At 43.9% G+C, this 26551-nt stretch overlaps 1 protein-coding gene across 1 annotated transcript in view; it reads right to left on the bottom strand.

The window, feature by feature from the left end:
* Positions 1 to 2212: 2212 nt before the first annotated feature.
* The window catches only part of pdxka (pyridoxal (pyridoxine, vitamin B6) kinase a), a 65990-nt gene continuing 41651 nt past the window's right edge, over positions 2213 to 26551 (bottom strand). The window contains exons 7-11 of the mRNA XM_060928886.1: positions 22623 to 22668; positions 13009 to 13120; positions 9146 to 9282; positions 5008 to 5074; positions 2213 to 4876 (exon numbers count right to left, since the gene is read on the bottom strand). Coding sequence (XP_060784869.1) covers positions 4764 to 4876; positions 5008 to 5074; positions 9146 to 9282; positions 13009 to 13120; positions 22623 to 22668 — 475 coding nt within the window. The 3' untranslated portion in view covers positions 2213 to 4763. The remainder of the gene's footprint in view (positions 4877 to 5007; positions 5075 to 9145; positions 9283 to 13008; positions 13121 to 22622; positions 22669 to 26551) is intronic.

The raw sequence follows: 26551 nt of genomic DNA, 5'->3' as shown, positions 1-26551 counted from the left end.
CGCACTGTAAACAGTGTTGGCAGAGTACTGCTTCCCTCTCCTGAGGCGCCGGATGGTTTGCCAGAATTTCTTCGAGGCCGACCGATAGTCTTCTTCCATGGCCTCACCGAACTCCTCCCCATTCTGAGTTTTTGCCTCTGCAACTGGCCGAGCTGTGCCACGCCTGGCCTGCCGATACCCGTCAGCTGCCTCAGGAGTCCCGGAGGCCAACATGGTCCGATAGGACTCCTTTTTCAGCTTGATGGCATCCCTTACTTCCGGTGTCCACCACCGGGTTCGGGGATTGCTGCCACGTGGCTGGGTATTTTATGTAATCTGCATGTCTTTGAACTGCAGGAGAAAACCAGAGCACATGCATGGGAAGAATATGCAAACTCCACACAGAAAGGCCCCTGGCAGCCATGAGGTGACAGCGCTAACTACTACATGACCGTGCCACCCCTGGAACCAGTTACATTTAGTCACCAATATTCAGGGTTCCTCATGAGAAAACACTTTACATTTCTTCATCTACAGTGGTGCTTGAAAATTTGTGAACCCTTTAGAATTTTCTATATTTCTGCATAAATATGATCTAAAATATCATCAGATTTTCACACAAGTCCTAAAAGTAGTTAAAGAGAACCCAGTTAAACAAATGAGACAAAAAAAATTATACTTGGTCATTTATTTATTGAAGAAAATGATCCAATATTACATATCTGTGAATAGCAAAAGTATGTGAACCTCTAGGATTAGCAGTTAATTTGAAGGTGAAATTAGTCAGGTGTTTTCAATCAATGGAATGACAATCAGGTGTGAGTGGGCACCCTATTTTATTTAAAGAACAGGGATCTACCAAAGTCTGATCTTCACAACATGTTTGTGGAAGTGTATCATGGTATGAACAAAGGAGATTTCTGAGGACCTCAGAAAAAGTGTTCTCAATGTTCATCAGGCTGGTAAATGTTACAAAACTATCTCTAAAGAGTTTGGACTCCACCAATCCACAGTCAGACAGATTGTATACAAATGGAGGAAATTCAAGACCATTGTTACCCTCCCCAGGAGTGATCGACCAACAAAGATCACTCCAAGAGCAAGGCGTGTAATTGTCGGTGAGGTCACAAAGGACCCCAGGGTAACTTCTAAGCAACTGAAGGCCTCTCTCACATTGGCTAATGTGAATGTTCATGAGTCCACCATCAGGAAAACACTGAACAACAATGGTGTGCATGGCAGGGTTGCAAGGAGAAAGCCACTGCTCTCCAAAAAGACCATTTCCGCTTGTCTGCAGTTTGCTAAAGATCACGTGGACAAGCCAGAAGTCTATTAGAAAAATGTTTTGTGGACAGATGAGACCAAAATAGAACTTTTTGTTTTAAATGAGAAGCGTTATGTTTGGAGAAAGGAAAACACTGCATTCCAGCATAAGAACCTTATCCCATCTGTGAAACATGATGGTGGTAGTATCATGGTTTGGGCCTGTTTTGCTGCATCTGGGCCAGGATGGCTTGCCACCATTGATGGAACAAGGAATTCTGAATTATACCAGTAAATTCTAAAGGAAAATGTCAGGACATCTGTCCATGAACTGAATCTCAAGAGAAGGTGGGTCATGCAGCAAGACAACGACCCTAAGCACACAAGTCATCCTACCAAAGAATGGTTAAAGAAGAATAAAGTTAATGTTTTGAAATGGCCAAGTCAAAGTCCTGACCTTAATCCAATGGAAATGTTGTGGAAGGACCTGAAGCGAGCAGTTCATGTGAGGAAACACCAACATCCCAGAGTTGAAGCTGTTCTATACGGGGGAATGGGCTAAAATTCCACCAAGCCGGTGTGCAGGACTGATCAACAGTTATCGGAAACGTTAAGTTGCAGTTATTACTGCACAAGGGGGTCACACCAGCTACTGAAAGCAAAGGCTCACATACTTTTGCCACTCAGATATGTAATATTGGATCATTTTCCTCAATAAATAAATTACCAAGTATAATATTTTTGTCTCAATTGTTTAACTGGGTTCTCATCTACTTTTAGGACGTGTGAAAATCTGATGATATTTTATGTCACATTTATGCAGAAATATAGAAAATTCTAAAGGGTTCACAAACTTTCAAGCACCACTGTGTATAAGTAAAATAAGCTTCATGTGATAAAGTTGTATTTCTCAAGAACATCTTATCGTATTAAAAGTCATCTGGTGGATCAACAAATGAAGGGTACGTAGTTAAATAGCTAAAAAATAGTTTATTGACCATGTTTACTGCTGTATTGTAAATTGGACAGTTATAGCTTGTGCAAAAGGTACGTCATCATTTAATTCTTCTACTTTAATATACTGCAGCATTTTCAGGTCCCAAGGTACAGTGACATTTACATCTGATTACTACATATGTAATCTCAATGAAGCTATGAATTTGATGAACATTAAAAATAAAAATGAGAGAGATGTGAAAGTGAATTACATGATATTACTAAATTGTGGACTAAATTCCACATTTATGAGGAAAGAACAGTGGAAACCAGATTCTATAAATGGGAATAATCTCCCAAACTATTTTTTGAAAATCAATCATGTAGTGTGTGATAGTGAAGCTTGCACGTACCAATCTTACACAGTAGAAGTGCAACATTTAACACATAGGATGAAAGATAGTACTGGCTCTCTGAATACTGGTCCTCACTAAAAATCAAGTTAGGTTTTTTCCCCCCAAAAAACATGAACTATCATTTCCTTAATCCAGTTTTGTTACTGAATAGTTTGATAAACCAAGTCCCTTGATATATTTTGCTAATGATTAAACTACAGGTCCTTCTCAAAAAATTAGCATATTGTGATGAAGTTCATTATTTTCTGTAATGTACTCATAAACATTAGACTTTAATATATTTTAGATTCATTACACACAACTGAAGTAGTTCAAGCCTTTTATTGTTTTAATATTGATGATTTTGGCAAAAAAGTAAAGGAAAACCAAAAATCCCTATCTCAAAAAATTAGCATATTTCATCTGACCAATAAAAAAAGTGTTTTTAATACAAAAAAAGTCAACCTTCAAATAATTATGTTCAGTTATGCACTCAATACTTGGTCAGGAATCCTTTGGCAGAAATGACTGCTTCAATGCGACGTGGCATGGAGGCGATCAGCCTGTGGCACTGCTGAGGTGTTATGGAGGCCCAGGATGCTTCGATAGCGGCCTTAAGCTCATCCACAGTGTTGGGTCTGGTGTCTCTCAACTTCCTCTTCACAATACCCCACAGATTCTCTATAGGGTTGAGATCAGGAGAGTTGGCAGGCCAATTGAGCACAGTAATACCATGGTCAGTAAACCATTTACCAGTGGTTTTGGCACTGTGAGCAGGTGCCAGGTCGTGCTGAAAAATGAAATCTTCATCTCCGTAAAGCTTTTCAGCAGATGGAAGCATGAAGTGCTCCAAAATCTCCTGATAGCTAGCTGCATTGACCCTGCCTTTGATAAAACACAGTGGACTAACACCAGCAGATGACATGGCACCCCAAATCATCACAGACTGTGGAAACTTCACACTGGGCTTCAAACACCTTGGATTCTGTGGCTCTCCACTCTTCCTCCAGACTCTAGAACCGTGATTTCCAAAGTAAATGCAAAATGTACTTTCATCTGAAAAGAGGACTTTGGACCACTGAGCAACAGTCCATTTCTTTCTCTCCTTAGCCCAGATAAGACACTTCTGACATTGTCTCTGGCTCAGGAGTAGCTTGATATTAGGAATGCGAAAGTTGTATCCCCTTTCTTGAAGATGTCTGTTCGTGATGGGTCTTGATACACTGACACCAGCCTCAGTCCACTCCTTGTGAAGCTCTCCCAAGTTCTTGAATCAACTTTTCTTGACAATCCTCTCAAGACTGCAGCCATCCCTGTTGCTTGCGCACCTTTTCCAGCCACCCTTTTCAGCAATGACCTTTTGTGGCTTACCCTCCTTGTGGAGGGCATCAGTGATCATCTTCTGGACAACAGTCAAGTCAGCAGTCTTCCCCATGATTGTGGTTGTGTGTACTGAACTAGCTCGAGAGATACACTGTGTTCATACTGTTTTACTCAAACTCGAAATGAAATATTCTAATATTTTGAGATGTTTTTTTTTTTGTTTTTGTACTGTATGCCATACTGATTAAAATTAAAATAGAAAAATGCTTGAAACATTTTAGTTTATGTGTAATGAGTCTATAATATATAACATTTTCACTTTCTTAAATAACTGATGGAAAATATTGAACTTTATCACAATATGCTAATTTTTTGAGAAGGACCTGTATAATGATCATGAGATGACAATGTGTGCAGGTGTTTTATCAATATAAACACATCATGCCTTCCTTTCAGGAAATGAGGCCAAACTGTTGTCTAGTTTATAATGAAGCTAGATTGTGAATATATTGTAGATGTGTGCTAATAATGTGGCGCTATTGAAATTAAAATCCTTCATTTTAGCAGCATAAAATGATCAGGTGGTTACAGCAATTCCTGATCAGGACTTCCTTTCACTCACATTATTATATTAGAATATTAATAATAGCACAGCTTCATCCTTGTACAGTACTGAAGTCCAACACAAACACGGTGTTAGTATCTGGTTAATAGTTGAATGACCGCTGATTTGACGTGCATTTTAGTCATTCATTCATTCACAGCTCTTTCCTGCTCTACACAATAATGTGGTTGTGTCCTCTGAAGCGAGATTGTTTTTGAGGGTGAACGCTCTAGGGCAGTGTGGATGAGCTTGGAGGTGGAACCCTAGAGTATCACAGCATCAACCGTTATTGCAGGATCCTCTATGTCTGCCTTACTCTGGACCATTCTGAGCTCCAGCTGTGCAGGACTCGGTCTCTGGTCAGGACCAGCCACCTCTGTTGGAGACAAAGGGAGAAGGATTTCAGTCAATATAATACTCTGTTTCTGTCACACCCACTGTCTGCAGCCCAGTGCCTTTTTAATGACTGTATTGTGGGACTATGGTATTATTGGATTTTGGTCTTACGCTTGGCATAAGCGATCGTCCTCTTAATGACATGTTGCATCACAGAAGCAGTCTTCTCACAGGCTTTCTGTCAAAACACAACAAAAGATAGTGAAAGGTGATGTCTGTAGCTAAACTGCAGCTATCAAGTTCCAAATTAGTTTCTTGAAGCTCTTTGCTGTCTGCAATGGTGCTTCTGTTTTCATCTTTTACAGATCCATAAGTGAAGCAGTGGTGGCATGGAAATGTTACTACAAGTCTAGTCTGGTCTTACAGTTGATATTAGTGTTATATCTGTCACAAATGGGTGTCTTGTGGAAAGTAATCAGAAAATACATTTTATATTTTCCTACTGCCCATTTTATATTGTGTAGAATCAAGTTTATAATGTTGGTCTTAATGTCACTCGAAAGTAATTCTACAATATTTAACTTGAACCCATTTCATGAAGTTTAACCAAATATGGTAATACAGGGTGTTAAAACTTTTGGCTGACAGTCAGGAAGTTACAAATATGAGAGTGAGTCTGGTAAAGCAAGAGTTCCTTTTTTTTACAGCAAGTGTTAACTTTTAAAAAGAAAGCAAGAGTGTCACTGATATGAGCTAAATTTCACTCAATTCATTCCTATTCTGTCTGTATGAACAATGGACATGTCACAGAGCAGCTGGACATCTGGATTTAGATCCCTCATAAAGCAGAGGCAGCAAATGAAGTATATAGACACCACTCTCGGGAAAAATTAAGAAGAGACCACTGCAAAATTATCAGTTTCCCTGGTTTTACTATTTATAGGTATGTGTTTAAGGAACATTAATATTTTTGTTTGATTCCATGAAATTACTGACAACATATTTCCCCAAATTCCACATACAAATATTGTCACTTGGAGCATTTAATTGCAGATGATGACAGCTGGTCAAAAAAAAAAAAAAAAAAATGATGACGTGCTTTCAGACCTTGAATAAGGCACAAAAATCAAGATCATATTCAATTTTAGAAACAACACAATACTAATGTTTGAAGTTAGGATGAGTTCAGAAATCAATATTTGGTGATATAACCCTGACATTTAATCATAACTTTTATGCGTCTTGGCATGTTCTCCACCAGTCTTTCACATTGGTCTTGGGTGACTTTATGCCACTCCTGGCACACAAATTCAATCAGCTCAGATTTGTTTGATGGCTTGTAACCATCCATCTTTTCTGGAATGTAATCAAGAGGGTTTTCAATGGTGCACAGGTCTGGAGATTCAGCTGGCCATGATAGGGCCTTGATCTTGTGGTCCTCCATCCACACCTTTGACTGACCTGGCTGTGTGTCATGGAACATTGTCCTGCTTGGAAAACCCAATCCTCAGAGTTAGGGAACATTGTCAGAGCAGAAGGAAGCAAGTTTTCTTCCAGGATAACCTTGTACATGGCTTGATTCATAGGTCCTTTTCAAACAAAAATCTGTCCCATTCCTTGCTGAAGCACCCCCAGATCATTACTGATCCTCCACCAAATTTCACAATGGGTGCGAGACACAGTGGCTTGTAGGCCTCTCCAGGTCTCTGTCTAACCATTAGATGATCAGGTGATGGGAAAAGCTGAAAATTGGACTCATCAGAGATGACGACCTCACTCCAGTCCTCTACAGTCCAGTCCTTATGGCCTTTAGCAAACCTCAGCCTGGCTCTTCTTTGCTTCTCACTGATGAAGGGCTTTTTTTCTAGCTTTGTATGACTTCAACCAGCCCAGAGGAGCCTGTTTCAAACGGTCCTTGCCGTGCACTTAACCCCAGCTGCCATTTGCCATTCTTTATTAAATGTCACTTGAGGTCATCCTACGGTTGTTGAGTGACGTTTGAAGGAGTTGACGATCATCCCGGTCAGTGGAGAGTCGTTTTCGTTCTCTGCGAGGCTGTAACTTTGTTGTCCCCAATAGCTGCTGCTTGACCTTGTTCTTATGAACTGCAGTCTCTAAAATTTTGAGGATGGAAGCTACCTGATGCTCACTGTATCCCTCTGCCAGTGAAGCTAGAATCTTACCCTTCCTTTTTGTCACTCAAACCTTTTATTTTTAACTCTTTTGGTATGGGAAATTTAATTGGAATACAAAAATATCTATTTAAGGTACTAATAGCACTGTTTTTGCCATCCAAACTAGTCCTCTTGCAATTGCATTTTACAGTGGTGCTTGAAAGTTTGTGAACCCTTTAGAATTTTCTATTTTTCTGCATAAATATGACCTAAAACATCAGATTTTCACACAAGTCCTAAAAGTAGATAAAGAGAACCCAGTTAAACAAATGAGACAAAAATATTATACTTGGTCATTTATTTATTGAGGAAAATGATCCAATATTACATATCTGTGAGTGGCAAAAGTATGTGAACCTCTAGGATTAGCAATTCATTTGAAGGTGAAATTAGAGTCAGGTGTTTTCAATCAATGGGATGACAATCAGGTGTGAGTGGGCACCCTGTTTTATTTAAAGAAGAGGGATCTATCAAAGTCTGATCTTCACAACACGTTTGTGGAAGTGTATCATGGCACGAACAAAGCAGATTTCTGAGGACCTCAGAAAAAGTGTTGTTGATGCTCATCAGGCTGGAAAAGATTACAAAACCAGCTCTAAAGAGTTTGGACTCCACCAGTCCACAGTCAGAAAGATTGTGTACAAATGGAGGAAATTCAAGACCATTGTTACCCTCCCCAGGGGTGGTCAACCAACAAAGATCGCTCCGAGAGCAAGGTGTGTAATAGTCTGTGAGGTCACAAAGGACCCCAGGGTAACTTCTAAGCAACTGAAGGCCTCTCTCACATTGGCTAATGTTAATGTTCATGAGTCCACCATCAGGAGAACACTGAACAACAATGGTGTGCATGGCACGGTTGCAAGGAGAAAGCCACTACTCTCCAAAAAGAACATTGCCGCTCGTCTGCAGTTTGCTAAAGATCATGTGGACAAGCCAGAAGGCTATTGGAAAAATGTTTTGTGGACAGATGGGACCAAAATAGAACCTTTTGATTTAAATGAGAAGCGTTATGCTTGGAGAAAGGAAAACACTGCATTCCAGTATAAGAACCTTATCCCATCTGTGAAACATGGTGATGCTAGTATCATGGTTTGGGCCTGTTTTGCTGCATCTGGACCAGGACAGCTTGCAATTATTGATGGAACAATGAATTCTGAATTATACCAGTGAATTCTAAAGGAAAATATCAGGACATCTGTCCATGAACTTAATCTCAAGAGAAGATGGGTCATGCAGCAAGACAACGACCCTAAGCACACAAGTCATTCTACCAAAGAATGGTTGAAGAAGAATAAAGTTAATGTTTTGGAATGGCCAAGTCAAAGTCCTGACCTTAATCCAATGAAAATGTTGTGGAAGGACCTGAAGCAAGCAGTTCACGTGAGGAAACCCACCAACATCCCAGAGTTGAAGCTGTTCTGTATGGAGGAATGGGCTAAAATTCCTCCAAGCCGGTGAGCAGGACTGATCAACAGTTACCGGAAATGTTTAGTTGCCATTATTGCTGCACAAGGGGGTCACACTGACAGCAAAGGTTCACATACTTTTGCCACCCACAGATATGTAATATTGGATCATTTTCCTCAATAAATAAATGACCAAGTATAATATTTTTGTCTCATTTGTTTAACTGGGTTCTCTTTATCTACTTTTAGGACTTGTGTGAACATCTAATGGATATTTTAGGTCATATTTATGCAGAAATATAGACAATTCTAAAGGGTTCACAAACTTTCAAGTACCACTGTACAATTGCTGGTCCTCTTATAATTACACACACACACCACTTTATTAGGGGATGGGGAAGAAAGGTGATTTGACTGACTTTGAACATGGCATGGTTGTTGGTGCCAGAAGGGCTGGTCTGAGTATTTCAGACACTGTTGATCTACTTGGATTTTCACACACAAGGTATTTTCACTAGGGGTTACAGAAAATGGTCCAAAAAAGAGAAAATGGCAGTTCTCCATGTAAAAATGCCTTGTTGATGCCAGTGGTCAGAGGAGAATGGCCAGACTGATAGAAAGGCAAAAGTAACTCCACTAACCACTTGTTACAACCAAGGTATGCAGAAGACCAGAGGAACCAGCCATGAATCTGACTAATTAGCTAAAAATAATAAGCAGACTCATTACTTTGAGGTCATTAGGGTGGTGGTGTGTCCATGCCAGCAGCAGAGCAGCGAACAGATCACCAGTACCAACAAACACCGCATCTACTTTGGGGATATCCATTCGGATTCGCTGCTTCTCTTTACTGCCATCTGTTCTCTCTGAAACACACAAACACACGTCAGAGTTCACCAGTGGCAACACGGAAATGCAAACTACACCTTAATGGTTACGATGACTACTACATTTCCATACGACCATCAGCTTCCACAAATGATCCATATGATTGTATACAACATTCACTACTCTTTAATTAGATTGATGGAGCGGAGTCTTGAGGTTTTTGTTCATTTAAAATTAAAAGAATGATTCCCACTATTTTATGTCTTTTAAACCAATATTATTTTTTATTTTCCTTGCATTCAGAATTTCTGTATATCTCATCTCATCTCATTATCTCTAGCCGCTTTATCCTTCTACAGGGTCGCAGGCAAGCTGGAGCCTATCCCAGCTGACTACGGGCGAAAGGCGGGGTACACCCTGGACAAGTCGCCAGGTCATCACAGGGCTGACACATAGACACAGACAACCATTCGAATTTCTGTATATCATTTTCCAATCTCTGTTGAAATGCTATAGGTTTGAAACAGACAGGTTAGTATGGACCATCATATCTTTGCTAGTTATTTGCAAATTATAGTAGATACAGACATCGTAGGCTGTTTGGAATTAAAACAGATGGCAGAATCACTGTCGTGTATAGAGCTCTTTATCAGTTTCTATGTGGCTGACAGTTATCCAGCAGGTGTCTTTGGCTGTAAATTTCACATGACTGAAAAGTAAACTATGCTGATGAATTCGGGATTTATTAAGAATTAAAGTCTGAAGCCTAGAGTTATTTTATATATCTCATCTCATCTCATTATCTCTAGCCGCTTTATCCTTCTACAGGGTCGCAGGCAAGCTGGAGCCTATCCCAGCTGACTACGGGCGAAAGGCGGGGTACACCCTGGACAAGTCGCCAGGTCATCACAGGGCTGACACATAGACACAGACAACCATTCGAATTTCTGTATATCATTTTCCAATCTCTGTTGAAATGCTATAGGTTTGAAACAGACAGGTTAGTATGGACCATCATATCTTTGCTAGTTATTTGCAAATTATAGTAGATACAGACATCGTAGGCTGTTTGGAATTAAAACAGATGGCAGAATCACTGTCGTGTATAGAGCTCTTTATCAGTTTCTATGTGGCTGACAGTTATCCAGCAGGTGTCTTTGGCTGTAAATTTCACATGACTGAAAAGTAAACTATGCTGATGAATTCGGGATTTATTAAGAATTAAAGTCTGAAGCCTAGAGTTATTTTATATATATATATATATATATATATATATATATATATATATATATATATATATAGCAATATTTATTAAATTTAAATTCTGGGGATAAAACATTTAAGGACTTTTTTTTTTTTCCAAAATGGCCAATGGGGAGAGTTGAGACAGTTCATGTTGCACGTTTTTTTCTTGAGGTTTACAAATATAATTTTTTTTTTTTTTTTTAAGTTTAAGAACAATGTAGTAGTGTATCTACATGAGGATTAAGCTCGTTTTATTCCTTCTTGAGAATGGATCTGTTTTGCCACGTCAGGTTTTGGGTAAACTGCCATTTTTCTATTGCTGTACCAGCATTGAGTTCATACAGTTCATATGTTACAAGTTTTAAGAATAAATAAAAATTAAACATACAGGATTAAGCTCGGTATTTTATTTTTGTTCCATGTCTCCCCACTCTGTCCCAAGTCTACCAACATAAATGTCCCATATCTCCCCTTCATGTCTCATATCACCCTGCAAAAAATAATGACAGAAAAAGTAAAGCCTGAAGGCTGGTATATGTGACAAGCTGAGAAACTAATGTTGTGGTAAGAAGTTATAGTAAATACTCTCTAATGCAATATAAATGTGATGCTACAGTGGTGCTTGGAAGTTTGTGAACCCTTTAGAATTTTCTATATTTCTGCATAAATATGATCTAAAACATCATCAGATTTTCACACAAGTTCTAAAAGTAGACAAAGAGAACCCAGTTAAACAAATGAGACAAAAATATTATACTTGGTCATTTATTTATTGAGGAAATGATCCAATATTACATATCTGTGAGTGGCAAAAGTATGTGAACCTTTGCTTTCAGTATCTGGTGTGAGCCCGTTGTGTAGCAATAACTGCAACTAAACATTTCCAATAACTGTTGATCAGTCCTGCACACCGGCTTGGAGGAATTTTAGCCCATTCCTCCATACAGAACAGCTTCAACTCTGGGATGTTGGTGGGTTTCCTCACATGAACTGCTCGCTTCAGGTCCTTCCACAACATTTCGATTGGATTAAGGCCAGGACTTTGACTTGGCCATTCCAAAACATTAACTTTATTCTTCTTTAACCATTCTTTGGTAGAATGACTTGTGTGCTTAGGGTCGTTGTCTTGCTGCATGACCCACCTTCTCTTGAGATTCAGTTCATGGACAGATGTCCTGACATTTTCCTTTAGAATTCACTGGTATAATCCAGAATTCATTGTTCCATCAATGATGGCAAGCCGTCCTGACCCAGATGCAGCAAAACAGGCCCAAACCATGATACTACCACCACCATGTTTCACAGATGAGATAAGGTTTTTATACTGGAATGCAGTGTTTTCCTTTCTCCAAACATAATGCTTCTCATTTAAACCAAAAAGTTCTATTTTGGTATCACCCATCCACAGAACATTTTTCCAATAGCCTTCTGGCTTGTCCACGTGATCTTTAGCAAACTGCAGAGCAGCAATGTTCTTTTTGGAGAGCAGTGGCTTTCTCCTTGCAACTGTGCCATGTACACCATTGTTGTTCAGTGTTCTCCTGATGGTGGACTCATGAACATTAACATTAGCCAATGTGAGAGAGGCCTTCAGTTGCTTAGAAGTTACCCTGGGGTCCTTCGTGACCTCGCCGACTATTACACGTCTTGCTCTTGGAGGATCTTTGTTGGTCGACCACTCCTGGGGAGGGTAACAATGGTCTTGAATTTCCTCCATTTGTACACAATCTGTCTGACTGTGGATTGGTGGAGTCCAAACTCTTTAGAGATGGTTTTGTAACCTTTTCCAGCCTGATGAGCATCAACAACGCTTTTTCTGAGGTCCTCAGAAATCTCCTTTGTTCGTGCCATGATGCACTTCCACAAACGTGTTGTGAAGATCAGACTTTGATAGATCCCTGTTCTCTAAATAAAACAGGGTTCCCACTCACACCTGATTGTCATCCCATTGATTGAAAACACCCGACTCTAATTTCACCTTCAAATTAACTGCTAATCCTAGAGGTTCACATACTTTTGCCACTCACAGATATGTAATATTGGATCATTTTCCTCAGTAAATAAATGACCAAGTATAATATTTTTGTCTCATTTGTTTAACTGGTTCTCTTTATCTACTTTTAGGACTTGTGTGAAAATCTGATGATGTTTTAGGTCATATTTATGCAGAAATATAGAAAATTCTAAAGGGTTCACAAACTTTCAAGCACCACTGTACCTGCAAAGAATTTCACAAAACATACAAAAGTTGAAAACTCGTTCCAAGTCTCCTCGCTCTCCCCACTGCATGTGCACACCTTAACCATGCTGTGTGTTAAATTTATGTAACTGTTTTGATATTTGGTAGAAGCAGCAAGTTTATGCAGGTTATTTAGTTAAATGCAGCTAGCTCATTGGACCAGAGACTAACTACAGTGCTTTCTTTTTTAGATTTTATTTTGGTACTAATTTCTTTTTATGTAACTTCCTGACAAATGCCTAGACAATAAATATTTTATAAAAGTAACAGCAGGGTTCACCTGTGTTCTGGCTCCCAAGGGCCACGAGATACTGATCACCCAGAGGAGAGGGCAGGTCTGAGCTGGTGAAGACCACAGTGTCAGGACCCATAGCATGCAGCAGATCCATTGCCTACATGAGAATGACAACCACAGGCAGTTATACAACAAACCTTTTTTCAGTTATCACTTCTTTAAAAAGGGCGGCACGGTGGTGTAGTGGTTAGCGCTGTCGCCTCACAGCAAGAAGGTCCTGGGTTCGAGCCCCGGGGCCGGCGAGGGCCTTTCTGTGCGGAGTTTGCATGTTCTCCCCATGTCTGCGTGGGTTTCCTCCGGGTGCTCCGGTTTCCCCCACAGTCCAAAGACATGCAGGTTAGGTTAACTGGTGACTCTAAATTGACCGTAGGTGTGAGTGTGAATGGTTGTCTGTGTCCATGTGTCAGCCCTGTGATGACCTGGCGACTTGTCCAGGGTGTACCCCGCCTTTCGCCCGTAGTCAGCTGGGATAGGCTCCAGCTTGCCTGCGACCCTGTAGAAGGATAAAGCGGCTAGAGATAATGAGATGAGACTTCTTTAAAAAGATTATAGTCTTGTAGTCTATAGTCTTGTACTAGCTCAAGGTTTCACAGTCCCAGTCTTTGGCTCCATCGTCCAGCTTGTGCTACTCTGAATAACCTTTTCAACACATTTAACACAGTTTGCCCTTATAGAATACAGTTGTGACTTTATAACCCTAACATTGGGTGTCATACAGAATAGGATGGAGTCTGGTTCCTCTCAATGTTTCTTCCTCTTGCCAAGTGAGGGAGACTTTCTTTCCCATGTGAGGGAGATTTTCCTTCATCTTGTTAGGAATCTAAATCCACATCCAGATTTCAGTAAAGCTACTTTGTGAGAATGTCTATTACTACACACGCTACATAAATTGAATTGAAAATGACTTGACTTGTAATGCTCACAGCAGCCATCTAATAGTATCACTCCAAATTAAAAAGTAAATTTTATTTATCGAGCAGATTTAAAACAATGCCCATTGAGCAAAGTGCTGTACGAAGTGATGCATTAAAACACAGATAATGGAGATTTTGCTTGGTGAATATTGTATACCTATAATATGTCAGCTCCATGCTACAGATTCCGCTAAGGTTACATATATTGTATTTGCACAACCTTAGATTGAGTCAGCTGTAATTAAAATGTGCACGATGTAGGATTTAGGGGGTGCTATTAGCAGAAATGGAATATAGAATTAGTGTATAAGCGCCTGTAACCATGAATCATTGCGTTTTCATAAGCTTAGAACGAGCCCTTCATATCTACTTGTGACAGCAGGGGCGTGGCCAAGCAGCAGTCTGTGAATGGAGGGCGGGGTCGGGGAAGGTAAGTGGCTAAGTCATTACACCTGGTGTCAAATAATGTGTGTGTGTTTGTTGCAGGGATGGAGTATAAAAGGAGGGGGAGAGCAGAGAAGAATCTCTCTCCCGACCAGAACACGTGTGTGTTGCGTGTGTGACTGAGGAAAAGCTGAAAAGCTAATGAAATAAGTAAAATAAAAAGTGTCTGTGTGAACACAAACTCTCGCCTGCCGTGCTTCTGTGCCCCACCCACATCAGGGATTACTACAGTGGTGCCGAAACCCAGGACACAGAAGAGAACCACCCCATGGAGTCCTCCCCACTCGAAGAGCTCATCCTTGTCCTCGCTACCACCCAGCAGAACCAGCATCAAGCGCTGATCACCCTCCGGAAGGAGCAGCAGCAGCGCTTCGAAGCCTTGATGCTGGCCCAGCAGGAAGATCGCCAGGCGTTCCGGTACCTGCTCACGCCAGCTGGGCCATCGGCCACCGCTGCCGCCACCCACATCAGGGATTACTACAGTGGTGCCGAAACCCAGGCCACAGAAGAGAACCACCCCATGGAGTCCTCCCCACTCGAAGAGCTCATCCTTGTCCTCGCTACCACCCAGCAGAACCAGCATCAAGCGCTGATCACCCTCCGGAAGGAGCATCAGCAGCGCTTCGAAGCCTTGATGCTGGCCCAGCAGGAAGATCGCCAGGCGTTCCGGTACCTGCTCACGCCAGCTGGGCCATCGGCCACCGCTGCCGCCACCCACATCAGGGATTACTACAGTGGTGCCGAAACCCAGGACACAGAAGAGAACTACCCCATGAAGTCCTCCCCACTCGAAGAGCTCATCCTTGTCCTCGCTACCACCCAGCAGAACCAGCATCAAGCGCTGATCACCCTCCGGAAGGAGCAGCAGCAGCGCTTCGAAGCCTTGATGCTGGCCCAGCAGGAAGATCGCCAGGCATTCCGGTACCTGCTCATGCCAGCTGGGCCATCGGCCACCGCTGCCGCCACCCTCATGAAGATGGGACCGCAGGACGATCCGGAAGCGTTCCTCGCTCTCTTTGAGCAAGCAGCAGAGGCGTGGGGGTGGCCACTGGAGCAACGCGCGGCGCACCTCCTCCCGCTCCTGACTGGCAAGGCGCAGCTCACAGCGCAGCAGCTTGCAGCTCCCTGCTGACAGCCGGCTGGTCTATGCTGGCCTAAAGAAAGTCATCCTGCAGCGGCTCGGCCACTCCCCGGAGCAACATCGTCAGCGCTTCCGGACGCTGGCACTGGAGGAGGTCGGCCGGCCGTTTGCATTCAGCCAGCAACTCCGGGACGCCTGCCGGCGGTGGCTGAGGGCGGAAGACCGCGACGCCGACGAGATCATCGATCTGGTGGCACTGGAGCAGTTTCTCTCAACTTCCGAAAGGAACGGCAGAATGGGTCTAGTGTCACCGCCCGGCGTCGCTGGAACGAGCCATCTGGAGGCAGCTCTGACAACAGGCAGACAAGGCATCTCCCCTCGCTTCTCTTCCCTCTCTCTCTCTCCCCCTCTCTCCTGTCTCTTGTCCCCCTCTCCCTCCCATTCCCCTGCCACGAAGGTGGCGGCTGGCTCCTCCCCAGCCAGCCCGTCGCACCCGTGGTGTCCTCCCATCTCCCTCTTCTGTGTCGTCTCCCCCTCAGGTGAGTGACACCCATAACACCAGTGCAGAGGGAAAGCCTGGGCCGGTGTGCTGGTGCGGCGGGGATTCGGAGCATCTCCAGAGTCAGAGCTCCGGAAGGGAGGTGGGTGCTGTCATCCGGATCCCTGACACGCCAGAAACCGCCCCCGATCGGGCCGGAACGTATTGCATACCGGTGAGTATTCAAAGGTATACATATCACGCTTTGGTGGATTCCGGTTGTAATCAGACCTCAATTCACCAACGCCTGGTGCAAGGTGAGGCATTGGGGGGAGCACAAGCGGTGAAGGTGTTGTGTGTGCACGGGGATGTTCACCATTACCCGCTAGTGTCTGTCCATATTCTATTCCGGGGCCAAACGCATAGAATAAAGGCGGCGGTTAGTCCTCGTCTTACCCACTCGTTGATCTTGGGAACTGATTGGCCAGGATTTAAAGAATTAATGGAGTATTTAACACGTATTGGGTCCTGCCTTATGGCCCTTTTCCACTACCCTTTTTCAGCTCACTTCAGCTCGCTTCAGCTCACTTCAGCCCGACACGGCTCGCGTTTCGACTACCAAAAACCAGCACGACTCAGCTCGCTTCAGCCCTGCTTAGCCCCTAAAACTCGCACCGTTTTGGAGTGGGGCTGAAGCGAGCCAAGCCGTGCCGAGTGAGGTTGGGGGCATGAGCAGACACTCCCCTGTGCACTGATTGGTGAGGAGGAGTGTCCTCACATGCCCACACACGCCCCGCGAGCACGCTGGGATCTGTAAACACCGTAAACCCGGAAGAAGAATAATTATGAATTACGAGAATTTCTGAAGCCTTATGCGCCTCGCCTCATCTATACGCTCTTGCCAGTATCTGTCCGCGTTGTCGGTGACAACAAGCCACAGCACCAAGACCAGCAACACTAACGACTCCATGTCCTCCATGTTTATTGTTTACTATTCGGGTCGTGAGACTACCGCTTAAAAGATCACTGAATCAGTGACATACAGAGCATCGTGGACGAGTTCGCGGAGCGCAAGGCTCGTCGTATGCCCTTCAAATAATGCGCGCAGTAGGCTATTGATGTTTTATTATGAGCCATGTACAGTATGTCACCTAATGTTTTTTTGTTTCTGAGTTACATGTTCGTTTGAAGGACTTAATGTACAAAATAACATAGTTGCACCCCGTAGTGTTGAAATTGGTAAACACAGTGCATTCAGTGAGGTTTGCACCGCCCTCCTTTTATTTCTGACTCTTCCTGTCACCGTTGCAACCTCTGAGCGCTCATTCGTATGCCCTTCAAATAATGTGCGTAGTATAGGCTATTGATGTTTTATTATGAGCCATGTACAGTATCCTAATGTTTTTTGTTTCTGAGTTACATGTTCGTTTGAAGGACTTGATGTACTAAATAACATAGTTGCACCCGGTAGTGTTGAAATTGGTAAACACCGCAGTTGCGGACATTTTGTAGCCTAAAATGATGTTATGATAAGCTTTAATAAAGGGCCCGGTCATTTGCCCCGCCCCCGGCCCGGCTCTGACTTGTTCCACCACTGTCACTGATGTCACTGTTTGCGCTGCTTAACGACATCACCTGACGTCCACCCACTTTCGCTAACTCCACCCAATGTGTCCACCCACTTCCAGCCAGCACGGTTCAGCGCGGTTGTAGTCGAAATGCAACTCCAACAGCCCCGCTCAGCCCGACTCAGCTCGACTCAGCACGGCACAGCTCAGCCGCGTTTGTAGTGGAAAAGCGGCATTAGTAGGTCATGGGAAGATCCCGGTGTGGCATTGGCTGGAGAAGCTGTCGCAGAGCAGTCCACGTCGAAACCGCGTCAGAGTGAGGAGCAACCTGCTCCTCCTCCCTCTCTCGGGGATTTCCCGTTAGAGCAGTCGCGGAACGAGACTCTGCGGCATGCGTTTGGCCAAGTGAGAGTAATCGATGGTCAAACTCTTCAGCCGAGTGCGGCACCGACCTTCCCCTATTTTGCCGTTATTAGAGATACATTGTACCGAGTGACGCAGGACACTCAAACTAAGGAACAAGTAACCCAGTTGTTAATCCCAAAGAGCCGTAGGGAACTCGTATTCCATGCGGCTCACTTTAAACCCATGGCTGGACACTTGGGGCAAGACAAAACACTAGCCCGAATAATGGCCCGGTTCTATTGGCCAGGGATTTGCGAGGATGTCCGTCGGTGATGTGCGGCGTGCCGTGAATGCCAATTAGTCAATCCTGCGGCCACTCCAAAAGCGCCGTTGCGCCCTCTTCCTCTAATCGAGACCCCATTTGAGTGAATTGGGATGGATCTCGTCGGGCCATTAGATAGGTCAGCATGGGGATATCACTTTATTTTAGTTCTAGTAGACTATGCAACGCGATATCCGGAAGTAGTGCCTCTCCGCAATATCTCAGCATGCAGTATTGCAGAGGCACTCTTCCGCTTTATCTCCCGGGTCGGGATTCCAAAAGAAATCCTGACAGACCAAGGCACCTCGTTTATGTCACGCACACTGCGGGAGCTGTATGGGTTACTGGGGATTAAGTCCATCCGCACCAGTGTCTATCACCCACAAACGGATGGATTAGTAGAGCGATTTAACCAGACACTCAAAAACATAATCCAGAAATTCGTAAATGAAGATGCGCGTAATTGGGATAAGTGGCTCGAGCCCCTGTTATTCGCAGTACGAGAGGTCCCACAAGCCTCCACAGGGTTTTCTCCCTTTGAATTATTATATGGGCATAAGCCGCGTGGCATTCTGGATGTGCTGCGGGAAAATTGGGAGGAGGGACCTTCACCGAGTAAAAATGAAATCCAGTACGTTCTTGACCTGCGCGCAAAACTCCACACCCTCACGCACCTAACCCAGGAGAATTTACGGCAGGCACAAGAATGTCAAAGCTGGCTGTATGACAGGGGCACGCGCCTTAGAGAGTTCACGCCGGGAGACAAAGTACTCGTATTATTGCCCACATCGAGTTCTAAATTAGTCGCCAAATGGCAAGGGCCCTTCGAGGTCACACGGCGAGTCGGGGACGTCGACTATGACGTGAAGCAAATGGATAGGGGTGGGGCACTGCAAGTCTACCACCTCAACCTTTTAAAACGCTGGAATGAGGGCGTGGCGTTGGCGTCGGTAGTCCCAGAGAAGGCAGAGCTGGGGTTGGAGGTAAAAAAAGATAACATCTCAGACCACTCCAGTCCCTTGTGGAGACCACCTCTCGCCGACCCAACTCATGGAGGTAGCCAAGTTGCAGAAGGAATTTTCCGACGTGTTCTCACCCCTTCCGGGTCGTACCCACCTCATAGAACACCACATTGAAATGCCCCCAGGGGTGGTAGTGCATAGCCGCCCTTACCGCTTGCCCAAACACAAGAAAAAGGTGGTTCAGGACGAACTCAAGGCCATGATCGAAATGGGCATAATCGAGGAGTCCCACAGTGACTGGAGCAGCCCGGTGGTCCTGGTTCCCAAGACTGATGGGTCCGTCCGGTTCTGTGTGGACTATAGAAAGGTCAACGCGGTGTCTAAATTTGACGCGTACCCAATGCCTCGCATTGATGAGTTGCTTGATCGGTTAGGCGCTGCTCGCTTTTATTCGACACTGGATCTAACAAAGGGATATTGGCAGATCCCCTTGACTCCTCTATCCTGAGAGAAAATGGCCTTTTCCACACCGTTTGGTTTACACCAATTTGTCACGCTCCCTTTTGGGTTGTTTGGGGCGCCCGCTACGTTCCAGCGGCTTATGGACAGGGTCCTCCGCCCTCATGCTGGCTACGTGGCCGCCTATCTAGATGACATAATAATCTACAGTCATGATTGGCTGCAGCACTTGGAACATCTAAGGGCCGTTCTAAAGTCGCTGAGGTGAGCGGGCTTCACAGCTAACCCGAAAAAGTGTGCGATTGGGCGGGTGGAAGTACGGTATCTGGGGTTCCACTTGGGTCATGGGCAGGTGCGTCCCCAAATTAACAAGACTGCAGCGATTGCGGCCTGCCCGAGGCCCAAGACCAAAAAGGAGGTAAGGCGGTTCTTGGGGCTGGCTGGCTATCATCGTAGGTTTCTACCTAACTATTCGGACGTCACCAGCCCACTAACCGACCTCACTAAAAAGGGGGCTCCAGATCCGGTCCAGTGGACGGAGCAGTGCCAACAGGCCTTCTCTGAGGTAAAAGCTGCACTGTGTGGGGGGCCACTTTTACACTCCCCTGACTTCTTTCTCCCCTTTATTTTGCAGACTGATGCATCGGACAGGGGGCTGGGGGTCGTTTTGTCCCAGGAGGTGGAGGGCGAGGAGCGCCCGGTGCTGTACATCAGCCAAAAGCTGTCGATGTGCAAAAGCAAGTACAGCACAATTGAAAAGGAGTGTCTCGCCATCAAGTGGGCGGTCCTCGCCCTCCAATACTACCTGCTGGGGCGCCCTTTCACTCTCTGTTCAGACCACGCGCCCCTCCAGTGGCTCCACCACATGAAGGATGCCAATGTGCGGATCACCTGTTGGTATCTCGCTCTCCAGCCATTTAAGTTCGAGGTGATCCACAGGCGGGGGGCACAGATGGTGGTGGCAGACTTCCTGTCCTGTCGGGGGGGGTCAGCTTCAGGCCGGACGGCTCCCCGGCCTGAGTCAGGCGGTGGGGGTATATGGCAGCGGGGGCGTGGCCAAGCAGCAGTCTGTGAATGGAGGGCGGGGTCGGGGAAGGTAAGTGGCTAAGTCATTACACCTGGTGTCAATTAATGTGTGTGTGTGGTGTGTGTTTGTTGCAGGGATGGAGTATAAAAGGAGGGGGAGAGCAGAGAAGAATCTCTCTCCCGACCAGAACACATGTGTGTTGCATGTGTGACTGAGGAAAAGCTGAAAAGCTTATGAAATAAGTAAAATAAAGTGTCTGTGTGAACACAAACTCTCGCCTGCCATGCTTCTGTGCCCCACCCACATCAGGGATTACTACACTACTGTACACGGAGAGTAGGTCCTCTTCCACGGTGCCGCCATATTGTGTCATCAAGTTTCTACAAGAGCCCAGAACAGAAAAACCAAACACGCACTCTAGACAGCATATCCTGAATTTCAGGGTTTTTATCCCCGCCTAAACGAAGACTGAGTCCTGGAAGACAGACCATGTCCATTTCGCAAACACTGACCAGGTCAGCCTGTTCACAATCGACCATGTCTTGAATCAACATCAGCTGAGGATGAAACAGGTATATTATGTTCCATTTGAGCGCAACTCTGACCAAGTGAATGAGCAATGGTACCAAAAAGTGCATGCGAGTACAGCATCCTCTCAGTACTCTGTACAGACAGGTCACTATGTAACTCAGTGTTCCTGTATGTAGGCCTTTTGTCTGATATACTCATTCTCCCTTTTTCAGAGAGTGCTTAAACTTGATACCAGTGCTGTTCCCGATGAATATCTCTTCATTGACGAGGCAGGGTTCAACTTGCAGAAGACCAGGCAGCAGAGGAACATCGTTGGCAACTGTGCCATTGTCAATGTTCCTGGATAGTGTGGCAGAAATGTCACCATGTGTGCTGCTATTGGTTAGTGTGGGGTAATACATCACGATGCACAACTTGATCCTTATAATGCTCCCTGTTTGCTAACATTCCTTGATGAACTCAAATATTCTCATCCTTCCACAGGAAGAGGAACTGGAATAGCCAAGCTTCGCTGTCTTTTGGGATTGTCTTCAAGTTTCCATCGAGTCGCTCTGGTCCACCAACAACGCACATTTTGTAGTGCTGTACCCTCCCCATTTCTAAATCCAATAGAGGAATTATTTTCAGCATGGCGGTAGAAAAAGTGTACGAACACAGACCCCATTGAGTGCGTGGCACTACTCCAGGTAATGGAGGAGGCATGTGAGAACATCCACACAGAGGAATGCCAGGGATGGATCCACCATACAAGGTGTCCCCCCCGGCCAGGGAGAACATCGCAGCCGATGTGGATGAGGTTGTCTGCCCTGACCAGGATCAGAGGTGGGATGCAGAGTAATCCATTTCATTGCATTCTGCATTTTGTCAGTTTAGCTGAACACTTTGCATTACAATAAGGAATATTTATTTTTTACCTTTTTGTAGGTTTGCACTGATTTTCTTTGTACGGTTTATCATTGCTCTTACATTACATACGTGAAATTATTGAGTTTTGCTACATACAGTGTAAAATAGGTAAAATTTCTGCTGCTTATACATGTAGTACTATAAATGCTATTTTGGGACAAAAAACAAAAACAAACCCTCCACTTCACCAAAATGAGAAAAAGGAAACTTATTTCCACACACTTGTATGCATTTGAATATGGGAACTTGGACTCTTGAACCCAAAACATACATGAACACTTGATGGTCGTGTTTTGAATTTATCATAGCTGTATGTATTGTTTTGGTGGAAGGAATCAGTTTTGAGAAGAAAGAACATGGCTTTGAGTGCTATTTCATTTTGCAAGAGATTTGTGGAGTTTTCACAAAGTAGTTAACTCTTTGCAATGTGTTGAGAAATTGAGCCACAGTTTCTGGAAAGGCGTTTAAATGTTTGGGAAAAACTGTAATTCCATATCAAAATTCTGTTAGATTTAAGTACAGCTTTGAAATAATATACAGCATAGAGTGTGTGAAGACTCACCTCAACTGCATCTTTTTCTGTATTGATCTTCCTGCCTGTCAGGAGCCTTTGGGGAGGGGAAAAAATCTTCATGAGGTGATGTAACTATCACATTTTCACAGCTGTGCCCAATTCACATTGGAAAAATTATACCACAGCTATATAACAAGAGTGCTCTGAGAGCACAATATCCCCCGCTGGCAACTATGCCATAACTCTGGTGAAATGTGACTGAATTGAACGAAATTGCAATATGTGTATTATTGATATATAAAAAAGAATCCTGCCAAGTTTCGTGAAATTCCTCCAAAAATTGTGAGAGGAGTTGATTTCAGAAGGTGAGTGCCCTTCCTGGGACAGACGGACGGACGGACAGACAGACAATGCCACAACACAATCCTCGTTCCGGCCTTTTGGCCAGCGGAGGATAAAAATTGTGAGGGAAGTTGATTTCAGAAAGCAAGCACACCTTGATGAAATTGCCAAAGTACAAGTTTGTTAATAATCAAGGGCATAACTGGTAAAATTTGCCCAAATTAAATTAAATTTGAATATGCGTATAACTGTCATATAACAATGCGTTTTGCCAAGTTCGGTGAAATTCCTCCACAAATTGTGAGAGGAATTGATTTCAGAAGGAAAACATACTCATGAAATTGTCAAATTATAATTTTGTTAATCAAGGGCTGTAACTCTGGGGAAAATGTGACCCAATTTAACAAAACTTCAATATGCATATTACTGACATATAACAAAGAATCCTGCCAAGTTTCATGAAATGCCTCCAAAAATTGTGAGAGGAGTTGATTTCAGAAGGTGAGCACCCTTCCCGGGACAGATGGACAGACGGACGGACGGATGGAAATCGCCACAACATAATCCCCCTTCGGGCCTCTTGGCCAACGGGGGATAAAAGATTTAAAAGCACCAATATTACACCAGAGATTCCTCATCTCCTTGTTAACAACAGACCATATTTTATAATATATATTTTTTCTTTTTCCAAATAGGTTTGTCTGTCAAAAAATCAAAATGTATTGAATGAGGAGTCTAGGGATGTAATTTTATAAATGCTGCTTATGCACAAAAGCCTCCTACTCAGGAAACCGAGCAAATCTATACTACTAAAGGAAGGCTGTCTGTCTCTCTGTTCACCTGTGCAAATCGACACGGTTGGACGCACATACACCATACTTTGCACATGGATTGGTGACACCCCAGACGGGCCCCAAAACAACATTTTCGATTTTACAAAACATGGGATTAGTGCTAATCCAACACACTAGTCATTTTCCATAAGCTACATGCTCATGCTAACACACTGTGCGCAGCCTTCACGGGGAATCCCCTCCCCCACTCGCCTGAGAGTTTCGATTGTATGGGACCTCGCAATCAGCGCTCCTCACCGGAGACTTCCGCTTGGGCCGAGTCTACGTCACTGAGGAGACGCAGGGAGCAACTTAGCCCCTGTGAAGAGCACCATTCAGAGGAAATCAGGTTCACAGGCAATAACTACTAGTATTTACTGAAGCTTTGATCCATGTATATAGCCATAGGCAACATTTTAGAAACAGTGGGAATTATCCACAGGGTGTCGCTATGTAGAGAATTACAACTAAATGCACAAAAGACCGCTCTCACACATTACCCTGCATATCAAATTGTGCCGCTCCATAATAACTGCATGCTAACTACTTGATTATGAGAAGCATTAAAACACAACAGTAATTTCTGAGTTTGTTTATTTATTTGTTAATTATGCTGTTTCTATGCATTGATAATTATTAATAAATACCAAAACTATTTGAAGGCTAAGAGTGTGAACTTTTACAGATTCACAGAATGATATAAATAAATAGGCTATAGAACGATGCATTTATAATGATGTACATTTTACAACAGCTATTCTCTTGGAACTATGTGTTGAGTTGAGTTCAGGTTTAGAGAGACCAATGTGTAATACCTGTCCATTTACAGGTCTTAACGCGACTTGGATTCCTGGCAAATGGTTGCTTCCAGTGAGAATTATGCATATGGAAGATTCTATAAATCTTTGTGTGTGTGTGCACACCATCTCCTGCTTTCCATACATAATTTCACTCTAGAATCCATGCAAAGTTTTATAAATGAGGACCCAGGACTTGTTTAAGAAACACAGGATCATGCATTACATATTAAGACACATGGACATATCTACACAGTTTCATATTTGAGTTAATTTTTAAATCTATAAACTCTAGGCTACTGTCCACACCTTCCCAGGTATTTTCATCCATGTCTTCATCTTTTCCTAGTTTCAGATTTAAAGGGCTGATGACACGAACATGACTCTATGCAATTTCTTAAATAAACTATACAACATGGCAAACATGTTAGATTTCTGTTATAATTACGTGAAAAGAAGCTGTTGTTGCGCAAATATCCAACTTTTAATTGCACAGCGCAAGAAAACTGGGTCCGTGGCTCGCGGCCATGTTGTGACGTCAGCGGAAGAACACGCTGCGGTTCACTGGCTGTTCTACTCTGGTTCTACTCAATGGGAATGGCGCATGAAAACGCCAGTGAACTCTAGTGCTAGCTCTTCCTCTTCTGGGAGTCTAGAATTGTGTTGATCTCTTCCGAATAGAATCTATGGCTACGTTCACACTGCAGGCTGAAGTGACTCAAATCCGATCTTTTCGCCCATATGTGACCTGTATCCGATCTTTTATTGACAATATGAACGACACCGATCCGATTTTTTCAAATCCGACCCAGGCCGTTTGGATATGTGGTCCTAATTCCGATTCCTAGCCGCTCTTTTCATATGCGACTTCAGTCTGAACCGCCAGGTCGCATTCATCCGACTTACACGTCATCAACAAGCCACAAACATCACTATTCTGCGCTGAAGTAGGCGGCGGGTCTCTCAAAAAAAGTTACAACAACATGGCGCATAATCACGGGCGCAGATAGAGGGTGGGACTCGTCCCACCCAGATTTAAATTCACCTCGTTCGGTCCCCCCCACTTATAGGGAGGAAAAAAGTCTATGCTGTCTTTCTTTGCATAAGGCAAACCTCACGGAAAAATCAAAAGACTAATTACCATTCGGTTTATTGAGGTGCACAGCAGTGTATACATAGTTGCAACAACTCACATAAAACAAAGACTGATATTCGGTTGGTTGAGCTGCGCAGACTGCACAGGTTGCGAGCTCGAGCTTGGTTGCTATGGTAACCCACAACAAGTTTGACAGGCATATCGGGGTTGGGGTTGGTTTGCTGGCAGCTTTGTCCCCCCCAGTTCAAAAAACGTATCTGCGCCCCTGCGCATGACATCAATGCGAGGGACGCTTCGGGCTGTGAAGGTTCTGAATCTTCTCAATGGAAGGACGCAGAGGTTAGGGAGCTGATTTCCATTTGGGGGGATACAGCTATTCAAGCTAGATTGGATGGGTCATACCGTAACCGGGCGGTTTTACTTCCGTAAACACTGGCCATGCTCACTGTGTGTGACGTCGTCGTATCCTGCAATGCGCATGCGGAACACTTTTAGGTCGCTTTTCGTTCATACTGAGGATCACATACAAGTCGCATATATTTGTTAATGTGAACGACCTCACAAAAAAATCGGATTTCACAAAAAAATCGGAATTGAGCATTAAGCCTTGCAGTGTGAACGTAGCGTAAAATAGCCTACCCTCTTTACCCTTTGCCTCTCGTTGCTAGGCGGCAGTTACATGAAAGCCGCAAGCTTTCACAAGCAAATACATGACTGATATCACGCCAACTTTATGATTACATTTATGATTATCATGTAGAATCTATAGCTCTACGTACCTTTATCTTATGTCATTTCACTTCACAACACATGTTCTGACAGGAGGACTGTCTTTGGATCCGGCATAGCTACTAGTAGACCCCCTCCGGAATACTGGCAGTGTTGCCAGATTGGGAGGTTTCCCGCCCA

Source organism: Neoarius graeffei, chromosome 9, assembly GCF_027579695.1.
Source record: "Neoarius graeffei isolate fNeoGra1 chromosome 9, fNeoGra1.pri, whole genome shotgun sequence".
NCBI lineage: Eukaryota > Metazoa > Chordata > Actinopteri > Siluriformes > Ariidae > Neoarius > Neoarius graeffei.
Note: the sequence above shows the minus strand (reverse complement) of the source record. Positions and strands in the feature narration are given on the sequence as shown.